At 40.0% G+C, this 20,164-nt stretch overlaps 1 protein-coding gene across 14 annotated transcripts in view; it reads left to right on the forward strand.

Moving 5' to 3' along the window:
• The window catches only part of runx2b (RUNX family transcription factor 2b), a 123,127-nt gene that overhangs the window by 6,290 nt on the left and 96,673 nt on the right, over positions 1–20,164 (forward strand). For 7 of the 14 annotated variants that reach the window (XM_030406158.1, XM_030406179.1, XM_030406164.1 and 4 more), the window contains exons 2-3: positions 9,246–9,282; positions 14,259–14,369. Coding sequence is in view for 3 of the 14 variants with exons in the window: in XM_030406176.1 (XP_030262036.1) it covers positions 14,327–14,369 (43 nt within the window). In the remaining 11 variants the exon portion in view is untranslated. Of the gene's footprint in view, positions 1–9,245; positions 9,283–9,530; positions 9,568–14,258; positions 14,370–17,842; positions 17,939–20,164 lie in introns of those variants that run through there. The other 7 variants (XM_030406159.1, XM_030406168.1, XM_030406166.1 and 4 more) reach the window with 3 other exon arrangements.

Raw genomic sequence — 20,164 nt, forward strand, 5'->3', positions numbered from 1 at the left:
ATACACACACACACACACACACACACACACACACCCACACACACACACACACACACACACACACCAACACACACACACAGTGCTAATGCAGATTATGATTGTTAATAATGCGTGTCCCTCAAAAAACCACTTCACTTACTTGTGCATCCCCACCCAGCACACGCGCGTGCGCGCGCACACACACACACACACACACACACACACACATTCACACCTAGGCGGCACTACCGTATAAAAGCCAGAGGTAATCACAGAATGTGATGTTCTGGCAGAGTGCAGAGCAAATGATTCATCGCTTATCACTACTCTGTAAAAGCTCTTCCATTAATTGATTAATCAAAAGCCAAGTTACTTGAAGGTGAATCAGGCAAAGTTTGTTGAAATGAATAGGGGATTGTAGGTTTTATTATACTTACAGTTTTTTTATGCTTGAGATTGAAGATTAAATTAAAAATAAGATGAAATAGGATTAATATCTAGGGAGAATTTGTTGCATATTTATGTGTATTCTCATTCGCATGTCACAGCATGGTAATTCTAAGTGCTCTATCACAGGCAACTGGTGGGGTTTCAGATTCTTGCACACGTTTCACCAATCATCTTGAAGAGGCCTCTTGGAATCAGGGGTGAGACGTCTGCAAGAAACTTGAACACGTCCAGTCACCTATGATACAGCACTTAGAACAAGTGAAGAAAATAATTTGTCAGGGTGCTGAAAGTAGAGTGGTCCTACTTTACCACAGATTATCATCACTACCACATATGAACTGATCAACCTATTTTTTTCTTTTGTTTTGTATCGACTCTGCAGATTGGTGCACATGCAAAGTATGACTGTCAGCAGGGCTGTAAACTAACTTTTTCGCTCACCTGCCAAGGGGACCTACGGAAGAGGATCAGGGCCACATGTGAATTTTTTTTTTAGTTCAGTTCAGAATTCTGATTTTAATCTCAGAATTCTGACTTTTTTCTCAGAATTCTGAGATTAAAGTCAGAACTAAAAAAAAAATTCCGTAGGGACTGGTAGATTAAAGAATCTACCGGCCAAGTAAATTTTTTTACCGGCCAAATAATAAATTGCCTCTTTTTGTTGCATATACATCTGTTTTTCATTACTTTTCATGGAGATAACAGTATTATATACCAATATATGCTTAGAAAAGAGGCCAAAGTATTATTTAGAAATACATTTGAATATTATTAATTACATTTCATAACATTGTAAATTGAAAACTTGAACAGTGCAAAACTTTGCCAAAGGAAACATTCATTAATTAACTGTCAGGCTCTGTAATAGACTTGTCAGTGTCGACTGCACCATAAAACATTTACACTGGATTTGATGGACCCATGGTTTAGAAATGATGCGCAACTTAAGTACAACTTCCCTCAGCTCATGAGTTAGAGGTGACGTCATTGCTGCGCTCGAATCACAGTCACTGCGCCAAACTTTTAAAGAGCGGTGACGCGCACGCTACGTTGCTTCTGAGGGAAACTATTTTCTACAGCGGTGACGTCGGGGCAGCTACTTCAGTGCGACACACAACAAATAGCCGGTTTAGCACTAACGTTTGCTACCGTCCTAATTTATTACTTTACAGCTACTACAATGTTTTGCTATATCATGCAGGATTTATTGCAAGAGCACGACCATCGGGACAAACATTTACCCGCCCCGTGGCATGTATCCCTCCAAAATTAAGTCGCCAGGGGAATATTTTAGTCGCATTTGGCGAGTGGCGACCGCTAGTTTACAGCCCTGACTGTCAGTAATTGCAACACGTTCTTTGATGGGCCGCTCGCTGTGCACTAGCCAGCTCAGTGGTAACATTTATACATGGTAAGGAGCATTTCACACAACTTTCACACAACTGCTGTAAAAGACAGGAGGAAGGGATCATAAGATTGCATGTCGAGGGACCTTTTCTATCTCAACAAAAATCATAGCCTTCCAGTAAATATAATACTTCCCTGCTTCCCTCAAGAAACCCCTCAAATGTATGGCCAGTTGAATATGTTCTGGCCATTAAATACTTTCTGTACTAGCCATTGGCAGATAGAACAAAACGATCATTCTGGACTCAATGAATCCCATTGAATTAACAACACACGAATTCTAAAGTAGGAGCATCACTGTTTCACATAACAGTTTTTTATAACGACTCCAGTGATAACTGAACCCCGTGACCCTAGTTAATGTAGCCTGCAGCGTGTCCTTACCTTGCACCTTCTTCACATTTATCTGAGCGTTCTTTGCACCTCTTTATGTGTGAAAACATCTGGGTGCAGGTACTCTCTCTGAGGTATGAAAAAGCTGTTAATGGCTGAGTGTGTAGCTGCTGTGGCCATGTACAATTATCAAGATGTTCTATATGGTACTAGTCTACTGCATTCGCATTCGCAAAATAGTGTGTTGAAAAGGAACCTAGCATTCTCTGAGGCTCTTTGTTTAAGAAGCAGCACAAAGACAGTCACCAGTCAAGGCTCATGGAAACCTTTTCTTAAGATTCTTTACACTAGTCAGAAGTCATTATCTACATGACCAAGTGAATTCCATGAATGTGTTAAAAGCAGTTACTGTGTTTGCCAGAAAAATAGGGCCTTGCTAATGGATTGATATTGAAGAGGGAGAGTTGTGTGTAGTTAAACCTTCAGAGTATGTGTGTAGTTAAAACTTTTTAACATGACCTGAGCTTTAAGAAAAAAAAATCCTGCAAAGGAGAGAAGACATGCAAACTGAGAAACGCATTCACCGATTTGTGTAGGTGCTGGTGCAACATGCACAGAGGCACTGCAGATACAGAAAACACAGGTATATGCTAGGGCGGTCGAAGTTAACGTGATTATAGCGTTAATTTCATGTCAATGCTGTTAATTTTTTTCACTCAGTAGTTTGGAAAATTGGGAAGCGGTGCAGCAGTAACGTTGTTGATATCAAGCAGAATCAAACCTCCTTGGGCAGAAAAATGGATGAAGTAAAGGGTCTTTTGAATGGCAAGTTCAGCTTCAAAGCCCTGCCAGATGGTCTCTTGACAAGAACAAAGTTATATGCGTTTACTGATGTTGTGAATTGAGTTCCCACCGGAGTACATCCAGTCTCAAATACCACTTGCTGGCCAAGTGAACAGCTGATGCAGAGAGCCCTCCTCCCCCTCTAAAGGAAGATCATGCTGGAGAGTTTGCAACGCAGACGCCTGGACAACTCTGAATGCTTCAACAGTGATTGCTTAATGGGTGGCTACAGCTTGCAGGCCGATTAACATTGTTTAGTTAATCTTTATAAGTGTGAAGTTGGAGATTACATTGTGTAAGTATTACTAAGGAATGTTACATTCAGGTCAGTATGCCCTTCTGTTGTCACTTGTTAGGCTTGAGTTTGTCATGTTATGCTACATTTCTTTCAGCATACAGTACCTTCTGGAGAATAATCTGGACAGTATTTGTCTTGGTTTTGGATCGTTGCAATGATAATAATCATACATTTGTATAATGCAAGCAGATTTGTCCACTCCCATGTTGTTAAGAATATTGATATATAGATATCCCTTCGAGGCATTTTTAGAACAGATTAAAAGATGTGCGGATATTTTGCAACTATGTACAAGCAATTAATCAGGATAAAATATTTTAATCGATTGATAGCCCTTGTTAGCATAGCAAGTCATGAACAAAAACAAAAGTTTACCAAGGAAATTATAAACTGATGAACTACCTGTGGTGTACAAAAACTTTACACTTAAGTAATGCTAAACAAAAGACTCCTAATGATTGAATACAGAGAATATATATATATATATATATATATATATATATATATATATATAAAATTATAGATATAGATGTATATATATATATATATAAGATATATATATATATTATATATATATATATATATATATATATATATATATATATATATATATATATATATATATATATATATATATATATATATATATATATATATATATATATAAATTTTTTTTTTTTTTTTTTTTCTCCTTTTCCTTTCTAAGATTTGGGATAAAGTCTACTGTGTCATGCAGCAGCATGTGCATGTTTTTGTCTGACGAGTGTCAGATCACATGCATGGGTCTGAAAATGCCCTTTCAATGGAACCGGAAAGAAAATGTCTCGAAAATGTCGAGGATAAAGTTGAAATACAATTTCATGAATAGAGGTGAAATGTCCAGAATAAACTTGACATTTCAAGATTTAAGTCACCTTGTGAGACTACATCAAATGGCGCATATCAGAGCTCCAACAAAATGAATTGTGTAGATGAATTGGTGAAACTGTACTTCAGAATTCGCTTTAATCACAAAGAAACTATTCCTCTTTAGCTCATGAACACAGTGTAGTTGTCAGTATTAGGACTTTGAAGAGATTGTCACACTACACACAGAAAGTTATTCTCCAAGGATGTAGTAAGAAAAGGCACTTTGTTTGTTTTGTTGTTGACATTTCGATTTTTTTCTTAAAGTTCATTATGAAGAAAAATTCCTCCTCTCTTTTTTTCCTCACCCCTGGCCCTAATACGCTTCCATATAGAAAAGTATATTTTGAGGAAAATTTCAAAAGAAGGACCCGTTTCATCATCTTAAGATAATTTTTACTGTTCTGCTGAAAATACTGCATACATTAAACAACACTGTAATTTAACATGAAGTGCATTTTAAAGTGCTGTACATGCTTGTAAAACTACGGCAAATACAAAGTGCAATTTCCAAATTACAGGCGTGGATTGTATTACAAAAAACAAACAGGAAATCAAACAAAACCAGACAGACAGAGAGGGAGAGACATGGAAAGAGAGACATGGTCTCTATGCTTTATGCTGCATTCTCTCCTCATTAAGAGTGGCAGGTCCAGTACCTAATGGCATCCACTTCAATATCACCACATGGCTCATACACTTAATATAACGGGCATGCATGAATGGAGATGGACTTCATATACCTCTCATTGCCATGCCCATAACAACTCCTCTTATCTGTGGCCTGTTCAATAGAGCGTAACAAGTGAGCTTTTATGTAAGCTATAGCTTTGGAAGACTGGAGACGACCAATGAATATCAATACTTCAGAAATGAAAGATTTTAGTATTTGTAGTGTTTTAAATTTGGTTAAAGTATGTCAACATTCCTCCTCCCCACACTGGCTTTGAAATAATCTCTTCCTAATGTGATTTCACAGAGATGTAATAAATCGAGTTGATTTTGTTGATCCAGCTAAAGCTAATATGACTTTCAGTTCTTGTCGTATAAAATTCCCTCTGTAACTTTGGCAAAAATCCCAGTTTGATAAGTTAAACTCTGCTGAAGCCTCCTTTGACAGTTTCTTCTGCTGAACTGCATATTTCATTATTTTCATTGGACCTGCAATAATAGGTGATCCCTTAATGACCCTTGTGGACAGAAAGCAACCAGTAACCCTTAATTTATACAGAGAATTGCTTTAAAGGATTTGGCTCATGAGTTCCATGTGTGAAGAGTTAACACAGATTGTAGCCCTCCTCAGGTTGAATAGGACCGCCTCTGGTGGCCATTTTACCTTCCATATAGTGCCGTGAAAAGGTCATCATTTTGATTCAATCTAATTCGATAATTGCTAGAATACTCTTCTTAAATTTGTCTCGCATCTTTTGGTGCAAACTGTCTCACATGTGGGGCAATACACAGAATTAAACCAAACAAGAAAAAACTAATACTGCAAACATGTGTGACATCACACATTCTGAAGAAGTAGCTGCAGTACAATCAATTTAATAGTTTTTTTTTTACATTCAGTAGTAAGTGTGCACAGACTACACTTCTCACAACCCAAAAATGTTGATTAATACTTTGACACACTAACTTTGATGCTAATTACAACTGTTTACATTAGTAATTTAAAATGGCAAACATGAAAACATTATACCTGCTCACACACAGATGGACAGTCTCATAAGTCGTGGTGGTATGTTTTTTTCATTTTTTTTTTCAGAGTGTAGTTTGTTCATTATTTACACATGCAAATATTACATGTGGCACACTTATTATCTATAAACCCACCATCATATGTTCATTAGCCCGAGTCCTAATGGAAAACTTGTAATTGCACTGACTGCTCTTGTACCGGCCTCAAATTTAATCTATATATACTATAATTAATAAATAATCATGTAGAGAGAAGTGTTATATCAGAAGTAGTAATATATGAATATTTATAAACGAAATAAGGGTCACTTTGGGATGCTTGTGATCCTGGCTTAGAAGATTAATGCACATTCAGCCATATGGAGAGTGAATGTGTCAGGGGAATTCCAAAGTGTTTGATCCACCCACACTGATGTTTGTCTTGTTATCTCTCAGTTCATAGTGTTTTTGAAGAGTATTTCTGGATTAAAGTTAAGGATAGACAGCGTTATTCTTTGATTTCCCTGACAGTGAGTGGCCATCAAACAGTTTTCAGATGTCAAACACCAAGGAGAGATGGGTTTTCCATCCACCACAACAGTATTTTTCTGCACAAATGTGGCATATCAAGTGTGTGTTATGGCTTTGCTTCCTAGGGCATAGCATCTTTGTGGGCCCTGCTCACATGGAAGCACTGTTTACTCCATAGGGATGTGAACCTTTGGCGGTCTCACAATCTCTCATAATTTGTTCCATTTTGTCTCCATTTTAACATTTTAAGTCCAGCAGTGGAGCGCAGCCACTCTGCTGCACTGCTGGCTCTGCATGCTGAGCAGTTGTAGAGTTTTTGAGGTAAAACAGGCCAAGCATAGAGTTAAGTCTTCACCAAAGAGTATGAGTTGTTTAGTGATACGGTGTGAGTTGGTCAGCTTGTCTACTTTTTACTGTTGATCGCTCCTCGCTCCGTTAACGTCTCTGAGCGGCGGCATGGAACCAAAAATTATTCACAATAGCTTGATGGACCAACATCAAGGCAAGAGTGAGGGAACAACACAGGTTTAAATATGAACAAACCTAATGAGGGGATGAGGTGCAGGTGGAGTGAGTGAGTGAGTGAGTGAGAAACACAGGTGAGAAAAACACTAGAAACAGGGAAGGGGCTGATAGGCTGAAAAAGCTGAAAAACACTGGATGAAGGGAAAGACTAATGAGGACGATGCAGTGCAGGTGCGGAGGGAAGGCAGACAGGGGAAGAACTCAGGTAACAGGGCTGAGCTAATTAATCAGATTCAACACAGGTTTGGAGGGAAAATCATGCTGGCGAGGAGCACAAGAAAACAGGAAGGAAGACAGAACACTGGAAAAGGGCAAACAACAGCACAAAACCAGGAATCACACACACACAATGAAAAATTAAAATCACATGACTATGACACTTATGACACTAATTTGTCAGAACGCAAAACCAAATTATTCAATTGAGTTGTAAATCCTTGTATTTCTCATTCTATTCATTCATTCTATTTTCTCAATTTAACTGCTGATGTGTAAGATAAAACTGAGACAATGTAGCATTTTCATTAGATTTTTCCTCTAACTGCTAGTCACCCATTCAAAGGGATCATGTTTTCTGTAAAAAGAAGATATATTACTGTTGCCTTTGCTGTAGCCACGGTGGTTTTGTGTACCTCCTGGAAAGCCCCATGAAAAAGAAAGTTCTTTAAATTCTAATTGAATGCCATGGAAGAAATGGTCGATGTGTAGGTCAATTAATTAAAAGTACATGCGGGTTACTATTGTGCAACATTCAAAACAATCCTTCATGTTTTTTAAAACAGAGCTTCATCTATATAATAATTTCCCTTACAGTGTGTTCTTAAAGTGTGTCATATCAGTCGATCAAATCACTTCTCTGATGCTCAATCCCAGATCTCAGATCAATTAGAACATTGATTGATACATACAGGTTGTGGGTGCTGTCATGGGTCAATATGTCACTATGGTTACTGATTATTAGAAATAACTAAGCTGCAGACCATGGTCAGAGAGGTAATTTGCTTTAGAAGGATGTTCATCCATTTAAACACAGATCATTTAGTTTAGCTCTTTAAGTTTTTTTTTTTTTTTTTTTTTTGAAAACAAGCTAATGATATACTTTTATCTTGTCATATTGGCACATTGTCTGTTCATTGCTCCTGTGTGGTGATGTTGAAAGACTGAATGGAGTGTATTTTGAATTTGATGAATACGTGGCTGTAAAGAAAAAGTGAAGAAGAAAATGATAGGATATGATAGTGGATGTGATATAAAGCAGGTTATTAACAAAAGTCAGTTCTGACAATCTGAACCAGAAGGTAAATGTTCAATCACATCTGATAGGAGCTTGTTCCTTGCATACATCTGCTGTCAGGAGCGGGATTACAGGCACGAAAAGGGCATACCGATCCGTGGAGCGCTCATTAACACATACCTCCTTTCTGGGTATTACCACTGTCAGATAAGCTCTGAAGGCCCGTCCCAGAGATCAGATGATCTATTAATAGCTTCACATCCATCTCAATAATAAATTAACAATGTCACGACAAATCATGAAATGGATTTACATTTCTACACCTGCACTGTGTATTTATCAGTCTCTTCTCTGTTTTGACTGACAGGTTAAATAGATGATAGTAACAAGCATTTTGAAGTGAGTTACTGTAGTTATCAGTATAGACACAGGTATGTTCCTGCAGTGACATTGCCATCTAGTGCTGCGCATCACACTGAGGGAAAAAAAAGCTATGCATCAGGTTCATACATGACAGTAATGAATTCCTTTTGTCCAATGGATCATATTTCAGAGTCAGTTTTAACCCACTGATCTCACATAATACAGTAAAGATGAGGGCTTTACTTGTATATATTTTTCTGCTTCAGCTGAAAAAATCGCATTTATCCTCGTTCAGCTACAGCTGACATTGGTGACAACTGGATCTCCTGACCGTTTGCTCTCTGCTGCCAGAGAGGTGAAAAAAAAGAAGAAGGGAGAACATAACTATATTTAGTGGCTGTGGATGTGTTGTCATCATTGTGTTCATGGGGTCAGATTCATTTCATTCTTTGCTGATGGAGGGGTCATTTGACCATAGTGTGACAAAAGACACAGACTGAAAGTCATTTTCAGCAGTGATGGCCTCTGTGGGCCAAATCTTTGCCAGTAGCATTGGTCAAGCTGCAGACATGAAAGTCAATGTTGAGTGAGTCATGGATGTTAGAGAATTTTAGAAATGAAATGAGTCTGACTTCAAGTTTAGTGACTTTGATTTAAAACCTTGTATGATGACATTGATTTTATTTGTCTCGTCAGGGGGAACCGCGGGCTACCTCACAGACCAACATGTGAGGTGAGATTCTCCATCCGTCTGCTTTATTTTAGAAACAGATGCAAACTGCTAAAATCTATCTCTGTTTTATTATTACTGAGATTTTCTTTTGAGTACAAGACATCCTGTAGTGTTTCATTTGAACCATTTAGTTATTGTATTGCCCGTGCAGTGCTGCTCTGTGCTTGGCCTTGATGGGCACTCTAATCTGCCACACTTAGAAAGAGAGGTGATTTCTATGACAAAAAGCCCTCTTTCTATATTGTCAGGTAACCATGAACAAAAAAACAGCAAGGAAGAAGACAGGTAGAGCAGTACAACCTCTCCTTACAAGCATTTCTCATGAATGATGAATTTAAGACAGCCTTTCATTTGGTATGTACAATGATGCCCAATTGTCTCTACTAAAAATTCTCGAGCAGCAGAGAACATGGTTTTAAGCGAAACCTCACTTCAATTATGCATCTTCCTCAGGAGGCCTCAGCATAATGTATTCAAAGAGAGAAAGTAAAAGTGAGAATATTACATCACAGGAATTCTAAAGGAGGATCATTCATTATTCAGTGGTGTGTCATCTCAGAGTCAGGCTTAGTCTGAGTATGTCTGTGACAAATAGAGAGGAAATGATGTTTATAAGGATGTCTACAGATTACAAGTGTAATACGAGACAGTACGCTTCAGTCAGACAATCGGCTCCTGTTTTCTAGGAGCTTTAAAAATGTGGAGATAGCTTTATAGGCTATTTTAAAAGTTTGTTTCAGAGCACATGAGGCAGAAATCTAGCTTTTTCCTGCATTACAATAAGTGTAGCCTTTACAACCACAAGCATTACTATCAGTAACAGAACAGGTCCTTTATGCAATTTTTTTTTTCATGCAACTAACGTGTCCTTTTGACGATTTTATCGGTTAAGAGCAATCCATTAAATGTCTGAAAGCAAAGGAAATGGCCACTCCACTTTCCAAGAGCCCAAGGCAACATCATAAGTCTTAGTTTGTCTGACAAGCAGTGTAAAAACCAAAGATATTCAACATTACTCCTACAAAATACCAAGGAAGATATTCATATTTGACAAGCTGGACCCGGTTTTGAATAAATGCTTAACAAATTTTTAGTCATGTTTTGTGCCACTAAATAAATTTAATTAGATAAATTAAATGGTGTCTGTTGTGCCTTTGAATCATCGAACAAATGAATTACACTGTTACAGTTTACTTAAATTTAAACATTGCAAGTCAAAATATTACCACTAGAGAGCAGAATTGCTCATCTCATTTATTCAGTTCACTCACAGTACATAATCATGTATAATTTTACAGTATGATATTGCTGATTTATGTATATCATAGACAGTTATAGATTGACTTTCCTCCAGCCTGCTTTTTTATTTGGACATATTCATTTAACATTATGATGAATGTTGGAGGAAATCTCACATAGCTGTTGATAACAAAATCTAATTTTGATTAGCATAAGTATAATTGTGGACTTCACTGATGAGCTTGTATCATGTTAAAGATCCTGCAGTCCAGTAAGTAAACCACAACAATCCTAGTTACACTTTAATCATGACACTGTAAAAAAGTCTATGCTGAAATGTATTGGTGTCAGCATTCTGTGACCACTAATGCAGATAAAGTTTCAGTGTTTATTTTTCACATAAATAATCATGCTCATTCTGTAAATGAAAACCCTGAATGCACAGGAGAGGTATGATAAATTTAGTTTCCATGTGAGAGAGTAAAAACAACTTTGACAGCAACCATGTTTTAACAGGGCAAGTGAATTTTGGCACCACCAAGGGCACTTTCCTGTATTTCTATTTCAGAGGGGGCACATACAACTTAGCTTAATCAAGACCGCTGCGCACAAAGGGGCTATTTGTTTAATCATTTTGGCACTGACAGAGGTATGCACGGACAACCTGGACCCACAGCCACTACTTGTGTGGTGTCAGTGTACAGTACATGTGTGTGCCTGTGAACATGTGTGTGCTCCTTTTAGTTGTGCGTCTGCTTCTAATGTATCTATGCAGCTAATGCCAATTTTTGTTTTCTCGTTTCTCAGTTTTTATCCAAGAAAATGCCGTATTTTGAAAAGCAGGAAAAAGGAGAGATTGAAATCTGCAGCATGCAGCTCTCTCACCAGCTTTTAGCCAATTGCTAATTTTGGGACACTAAATGCTCGCAATGACAATGCTAACTAGGGCCTGGGAATCACAGAGTAACTCTGGGTTACAATACGAGTCGGGATATATTGCCCATGATAATGATAGTATCATAATACAGCAATACTTCACAAGGTATCAATCACTGCAGTGTGGTGTCAGTTTGACAAGAATTGAAATGAGCTGAGATAAGACAGTGTGTCAAAAAAGTGCACTAAGTCTTAAGTTTATTTTGTCTTTTTCACACGCACATACTGCACCTTGTCTTTGTCCTTGTGTGCGCCATCATTCCAATGTAATACACCCACAAACAGGCAAAAGACTGAAGAGACTGACAGAGAGCAGAACAGTTTGGAAGTTTAAATTTTCAAAGGAAAGAAACAAATATGCCTCCCTTGATTATTTTCAGTCTATGTAAATTAAGTGTGTAGATCTTAACATCACAAGGAGTCTTGAGGTAGTGACTCTGGTAAGTCAAGTTGTCAGTAAAATCTGTTTGGTGCGCCCTTATGTTTAAAAAAAAATATTAATGTTAATTGCCAGTGTATCAATAATCGTATTGCAAGAGGAAGTGATACTATATTTTGCCATATGAATATTTTGTCTCAGTCCTGATGCTATAACGCTGATGGCAGGCGTCATGTCATTTTTAGCATCCTAGTTTGGTTGCTAACATTTGTTAAGCTGCACCAACTGCAGTTCAACTGAGAACGATGGGAATGTTAGTAGTTTTGCTGGTATTTGTTCACACACAGGTTTTATGATGGTGTGAGATGAAAAGTCTGAATTCACCAGGGTTGTTGTATGTCAACTTGAGAGGGCCGAAGTAATATCTGTTCCATCAAATTGTGGAAGTCCATCCAATAGTTGTTGAGTGCATTTCAAGGTCAACCTTATAGCAGAGTAGAGGAAAAGAAATAGCATCATCAAAGCCTGTAGGATTCATCCATAGGGGATCATGAACGTCTTTGCAAGTGTTCGTGTCCAATAGTTGCTGAAATAAATTGGTCTGGACTTAACAGCAGACAGTTATTGTTATCCCATGAGTCATGCCACTAGCATTACTTGAAAAAGATAATGTGTGTGTGTGCTCTTATTCGGGTGTAGTTGTCCAGCATGTCTGTTTGGATAACTTAAAGAAAAGTAGCAGCTGCATTACAGTTGTCTCAGAAATCCCTGAAGCCATTCATCCAGCATCTCTGTGTTTCCTGCTTGAGATGTCTGTTTGATCAAGTTATAAGACAGACAACACTCCAGAGGTATAGTTTGAATCTGCCCTGCAGCCATTCATCTTAAAGCTGTTATTTATGTCATTTACAGCACCCCCACAAAAGTCTAATCATAACCTGTCAGACACAACTTGAAAAGGCCTGCTGCCATAATGACCTGCACTGTAAAATATCTTCTCACTACCTGTGCTCATGACAGCATCCTGTCAGCGCAGTGTCCATTCCTACTGTAAGCCGCCGGCCTCTGAGAAAAAGAGAAACCATTTGAGGAATCTGATACCTGTTGACACAATTTTTAAATGACAGTATTCCACAAACACGGGGCGGTGGGCCTCCTCTCGGCACTTGTACGAGCCCGCGGCTCCTGTGTATGGTTTAAATAGCTCGTAGATGATTAGAAGGATCAAATGGCCAAAGGATAAAACCACAGAGGGGCGCTCTGCTTCGTGTGAAAACATTAAGGTGCTCATTATGATTACTTACGACCTGTTGACTCACTAAAATTGCTGTGAAATTGGCCATACTGTTGAGGAATTCTGTGCCCAGACTGACAGTAATTGCATTTCCTGTTAGTCTCTGAGTTTCCCCTCTCTCTATGTGTGTGAGTGTGTGTGTGTGTGTGTGTGACTGAACACCTTTTTCATACAGTGTAGACTGAACTGACTCTAACAGAGACAGTCAGAAGAGATGAAGCGGTATTGCACACATTAAACTCTAGTCACATGTGAAGTGAAACCCCTGAGTGTTTTTCGTTAGGATTTTATCGTCATCATGAAAACAGCTTTTCCCAGACCCCACAAATTGACTTGACCCTATTAGGTTTAACTTCACTTTACAGGATTTTCTGATGCCATTGATTGTCAGGAGAGCATTTACCTCAAAAACGTATGTTGGTCTATGTGCACCGTATGGCACATATTAAAAGCTCCTGCTGGTGGGAAACGCAACTCTTGAAAATGGTTGACTGCATCCAGGCCTGCTAATGGCACTGAGCTGAGAGAACAAGCTCACTCCTCCGTGTCCTGTTCGATAAAACCGGGGTTTGGATGTTTGCCATCACTAGGGGCTTGGCAGGATGCAGTGACTCGCTGAGGTTTGAAACCCCATTAAAAATTGTCACTTTATTTTAAGCAGCTGCCACACTTGTGAGTCCCACATCCTTCTGGAAAACCAATCAGAGCCCCAGTGCTGGCTGGGGATTGGCCAAACGGCATTCATACTGTGATTGTCTGAGCTGTTAAAGTTTGTTTCCCCTCGATGACTTAGGGTAATGACGGCTTTTAATTTTCTTGTCAGCTGAATTAAAGGCGTCTGTCCGGCGAGTTGTGTCTTGAGACGCTGGGAAGATTATTTATGAAACTTTCTCTGCATACCTGACTAAACCATGATGGTTGTGTGTGGGCCGGCCCATAATCCCAACTAGATTTAGTGAATTTGCTACAGCTAGACACTTTATAGCATGAGCTGCCAATTCTCAAGGTTACTGTATTGTAACCCTCCTTTGTCAGCTTGTAGCTGCACTTCTAAGAATGTTTCCTTGTCACATGTCTGACCACTGTGTTAATGATTGTTTTTTGAACATATTTGTTTTATTGACACAGGGAAGATCAGCAGAAACCACAATGAAACAGAACAAAGGAGGGGTGCTGAACTCCAGACAGTAAAAGCCATGTGCATGAGCCTACTAATGCAAGACACACCATGTGAAAGAGGTCAGTGACGTAAAACTGGATTAATTGTTGGCGCTATGGGTTAACTGTAGATACCTACTACAAAGCTATGACCACGTGTGGCTGGTTAAGTTTTAACCTTGTGAGTCTATGAGTGTGTGTGGCATTATAGCTAAATGTGATCCCAGAGGCACCAATTGTAGTAGGACCTACCACAGAAACAGTTTTGAATGCTTTGTCTTTGGATTGATTTTGTCCACAGCAATGAAGGCCTGGTATTACACTTGTAACTAGAATGGCATTCAGTGCACACCTTCGCCAAGGCCCAATAGTTACTTAATTCAATCAAGCCTTATCCAATATCTTATTTGTTATTGCTCCCAAAAAGATTACCCTCTGTTAACTAATAACTTTATGTTGCCTTGTGTTATAACAGAATAGTAGACTACTTCCATTCATTCAAAGAGAGCAATGATCTCTATTAGCAGATTGCTTATAGTGGGAATGGCTTTACGTGATGTGTTACTGAAAAGGAGAAGATTTTCTTCAACCTCTTCAATGGCATCTTCACTATCAACTATTTCTACAGGTTTTGCCTTACCAATGTAAAATCAGTTCTCAAGGCCCCTATGTGGTACCACCATAACCACAGTAACCCCATGTAGACACAATTTTAAGGAAGGCGCACATCAGCTACTGCAAGCTATGATTTTGGTATACCAGCTAAGAGTGTAGGCTCTGTAGTCACACTATTACTCCATAACTCACAACTATAAATCGAGCTTAAGTAACTAAAGAGGATCAGTCTTCCAGACAAAAGGATGTCTACAAGTACTCAGTAAAAGACAACTGGATTTGCTATTTAAGTAGATTCTTTCCAGGCGTTTTATCAAAACTGATGTTACTTCTTGCATAAGTTGCAGAAAGTCTTTAAAACTATAACTTAGTACCTCTATCTAGGCTGACATCTGTCTGTCACAATAAAAGTACAAACATAGAGTTTTTCACTTTCTGCAGCTGGAGGCAGTGACACTCAACCAACACAGTGAAGCAATGAGCTGAAAGACTCTAGAAGGCCCTTCAGAGCTAAGAAGAACTGCAAAGTCACTGATGGTTCATCACTGTGTTAATTCACCCATCTTTAGTATGAAATTTTGACTAGAGCAGTTTTAACTAAAAACATTGTAGTACGTTTTATAAAATGAGATGGCTACTGTAGGGCAATGGCTGTCTGTGCTCACTCTTTGTATTTCTGTCTCTGTCTGGTTCACTTGTACAGCCATACGCATACATACACAAAGTCACACAAACACACACATACTCTCATGTATGTGGAACGGTTTTGTCTCGCTTGCTGGACATCAAGCTGGCAATTTAGTCCTTATAGCATGCAGATGGTTGGGGTCCCTCCAAGGTAAACCACAGCTCTGCCAGACAGAGTGCACAGTACCTGCCAGCAGCCTCCGCTCTATCATGGTCTAGTAGCGTCCACCAACCCTTTGCCTCGTAGTGGGCGTCTGCCTAGCAAATCCGTACACACAGTCTAGTTCCTGTTGTGCCTCTGTCCTCAATAGTCTAGAGATGAGTATAAACAAGCCCAGAAACCCAGATGTTTATTGTTACAGGTATATGCAGTCAAGGCCTAGCAACAGGGGTGAAAACGCGTCTGTTTATTTTATATCCAGTTCTGAAGTGTGCCTGGAGACACACGGAACAGGATGAATAACACATTTAGTAGGAGGAAAGAAAAGACAAAAAGCAAAATAATCAACACTGGAGCAGAAAGACGGAGGGGGTGTGCGAAGGAATTTTGGCAGTATTTCGCAACAGCAGCATAAAATTACAAGACCAAAAAGGTAGTAGAAACATGTCTTCTCAATGCTGTATAAAAAAATATTTTAGAACTGGGAGAAATGGAGGGAAAGAAAGGCGAAACGGTTTTGTTTTTGTCTATGAAAGTTAAAATGTTTGGCTGGGCTGAGTGCCAGCGCGCAGGACGGCCCCGCTGTAGTTCCCGTGTTCTGGTGGGCCATGAAGCAGAGGTCAGCTAAGTCTGCTGAAATCAAATCCTGTGTCTCCCACCCGCAACAACAATGTGGCAGAATGGCCTAAGGGTAATGACATGATTATGTTGTTGTGTTCTGGGCTAAATCTAAGGAGAAGTTTGGGCCTTGCCCTCGCTGTCTTTCTGGATTACATAGACATGCAAGGCCTGTCTAAGCAAAAGCCAGGTGCCTTATCCTATCGCCTTGTGTGGCACAGAAAAAGCTGAATTAGCAGAACCTTGGCGAGTCTTGGCAGTCTGGCGCACTAAATGAGATCTCATATCCCCTTTCATGTTCGAAACCTGTTCGACATCTCTGTCAAACAGTCCTACAGTACTGAGACATGATGACAAAAGCAGATAAACTGTGGCTGTTTAAAACATTTTAACTGATATTGTTCCTGCATTATGCAAATTAAACTTTTTCAGACACTCAAGTCAGGCTCAGGTAAAGTAAAACATAATCATTTTAGACTCGACAAAACATCTGCTCAAACATGAAACATGAAATTGAACTCCGGACTGGAAGATCGTTTTTGTTGCAAACAGGACATATACAGTAACAGGGCCTACACACCACGGTGGATATGAAACCTGATTGAAATGTTACACTGTTACAACACCTTGCTTAATCAGAATGAGCCATGGTTTTCAGATGGTATTTAGATATGTAATGCTAACAAATGAGGCTTTGCTATTATAGTAACAGGCTCTTAATGTTATTTCAGCAGCCAAGTCTGTCTCTTTCTAGTGGTTAGTGGAGCTTAGACAGTTTCCCGAGGCATGGACTAAGCATGTTTGGGTATGCACATTCTCCTCTCAGCGTGTAATTGCTTTATTATTACCATGAAATATTGGTATGCAAAGTCCACGAATTCAACATTCGACACGGCAGCAGTGTGTCTTCAATACATTGTATGACTTTCTTATGCATTTGAATTTGGAGCCGTATTCAGCTCCACGTCTGGATCTTCTTAAAAGCTGCACACAACACTTGACCACAGTATTCTTTTGGTCAAACATATTAAGATAATTGCCAGTGACTGCTATCAGTGATCAGATTAGGTCTATCTCAAACCACTTATGATGAAAACTCAGTCCAAATTCAGGACGTGTAACTATTTTTTAGTAGATTAAAATCTAGCCTCTGTTTGTTCTTTTTTTCACTTTTCCTTCCACCCCACACACCTCAACTCTACATCAAGGAATGCATTTTTTCAGTCACGCCCCTGCACTCCTGACAGGTAGCGACTGCATGAGAGGACAGTTTGTCCTGCAGAGCTATGCAGGCTGCAGGGGCCCATGTTTGGCTTGGATGCCAATGAATAACATTGTATGGAGAGAGGAAATTAAAAATGCAGGGTTGTAATTTACTGGAGAGTGGAACTGATTTAAAAGCCTTTTTTTTCCTCTCGCCGCTTTACTTGAAGTTTTCCAAATATGCCACAGCTGAGTGTGAACTGAGCTTCGTTGTACTGGCAATAACAAGCCGAGGCAAAGCTGCCAGCTCTCTCTACCTTACCCCCCTCCTTCCATTACTTCTTGGCAAAGACGGGACCATGCTAAGGTAAGCCTTCATGAAATCCAAATGCTAGACATGCCGAACTGATTTCGCATCTCAAGTAAAATGCAGCTTTATGCTATCATGAGAACTGCGAAGGTATTTCCCTCTGCAGTTAGGCTATGTGTGTACTATTTGCCAGCTTGCCAGAGCGATGACTGATGTCGTGAGCAACATTTTTCAGTTATTGGTCTCACAGTGAGCATGTGTTGCCTGCTTGTGGTCGCTGTGGGTGGTTCCCTGGTGTGACGCAGGTAACAACAGATTAATAGTGTAATGAATCTAACTTTACAAGGCAATCAAGCTTCCATGAAATTGGAGCACCTGCCTTTCCTCTCTCTATTTAGGTATGCCACTGAATTATAACGGTTGCTTAAAACAGTAGTGTTTTCCATTTCCTCTGCGTTATCTCTGACTGCGTGTTGGAAGCAAACCTAACACCGACTAATGACAAACGAAGGAATGACTGATTAGGCCAGAGGAGCTCACCCTGGCTAGCTGCTGAGTTAAAGGAAACTGCACTTGGATTTTTTTTACGGCTTTCTCCCTTTATAAACCTCAAATTTGCTGCTGGGTAACTCAACCACTTCCTCTCTTCCTGTGAGATCAGGCAGTCAAGCAGGGTCGAAGCCAAGCGGTGCGAGGGCTGCTGTGGCTTGCAAACAGCTGGCATGGTACTCACTATACCTTTGGCACCTGTGGGTGGGCGTCAACACTGTTGGCTAAACAAACAAGGCCATCATCCAGCTCTTACCGCAGTCATCAACAGGGAGTGGAATTAGAGCGCCACCTGCAGCTGAGGAGGCCATGAGGCAAGAGATCTGAGTTCACTTTTCCTTGAGCTTTTTGTGTCAAGACTAAACTAGAGACTTCCGAAATCAAAAAATATAATATTACTCCTCGTTTTGTTGTGATTGTTTTGTTTTGGTAGCGCTCAGAAGTGGCAGATTGTTTTATTTTCTTCAATCCTGCGGCTCTACTGCAGATGGCGACGTTGTCCTGATTTGAGATTATGCCCTGGCAAGGCCCAAGCCACTATGTGTGAGGCCTTTTTCCTAATTGGTGACTTTTAACAAGCCTATGCAAATGTCTCCCCCTGTCTCCATCTCCCAGTCCCTCTTGGCCGCGAGCCTGATATCAAAGACTTTGTCACATGATGTTGAAAAATAAAGTGCAGCTCAGGGAGGGAGGTGATAGGTTGGGGTGGGGGTGGGGATTTTTTTACCCTTAGGTGTGGCCAACTTTCAGAGCTCGTACGCCCACGCGAGCGTCTGGTGGAACGTCAGCTTCCAGGACAGAGAGGTAAACTAGATGGATGAAGTGGCAACTGATCTGTTTGCCTAAAACAAACACAAACTGGAAATTCGCCCCAGTGATGGTCACATGGAAGACGTTAAGGCTGCAGGGGCGCACACCATTACCACCAGCGGAATTTTCCTAAAACAAGAAAAGAAAGCCGAGGGCCAGATAGACAGAAATAAAATGAGCGAGGAGAGAAGGGGACCCTCCAGAGAGGAGTGAAACTTTCCACAGGTTCACCGTGTTTATGTGGGGCTGGCAGGGCCTAAACTAAGTAAAGGATGCTGTGGAAGCCAACTTGTAGCTGAGTGAGGTTCCCCCTCTCTGATCACGTGCCGCCCTTACTGCTATCTTTCCATCTCTTTCCTTTCTTAATGTCTCCTCCTTTCCCTCCGTTCTCACACCCTAAATGTGCTGATGTGTGTCCAGGAAAAGAAGGCATTAAAAGGCCTAGAGGGCAAGCCTGGGAACCGGCCAGATTTCCCACTTTACCACCCCCCCAGCCCACCTCCATTACCTCCCCTGTGATGACACAGCTTTTTCTTTTCCTACATGGAAGCCCAGAACAATAGTGGACAACGCTGAATCACAGACATTTTTGCTAGAATAATAGATTTCAGACAAGACGTTTGAAAACAAGCATATTTCATGGTGGCTAAAATAGATCGGTAGGTGCAAATAAACACATCACAGTAGATTTGTTTCTTTGGCAGAAAAATATTTAGACATTATATTATATTAACATGGAGAGATCACCGTAAAGATAGGGAAACTCCTCCACAGCTCTCATACAATGGCCATAGTGTAGCCGATGTCACCATCGCCTCATCTCCATCAGCACACAGACGTTTACGCTTCAGCTCTCAGCCCTACCCCAGCCTCCTGGATGACAGGCACACTTGGAACTTTTGTATATGATAAACTATGTGATAG

Source organism: Sparus aurata, chromosome 22 (assembly GCF_900880675.1).
Source record: "Sparus aurata chromosome 22, fSpaAur1.1, whole genome shotgun sequence".
Classification (NCBI taxonomy): Eukaryota; Metazoa; Chordata; class Actinopteri; order Spariformes; family Sparidae; genus Sparus; species Sparus aurata.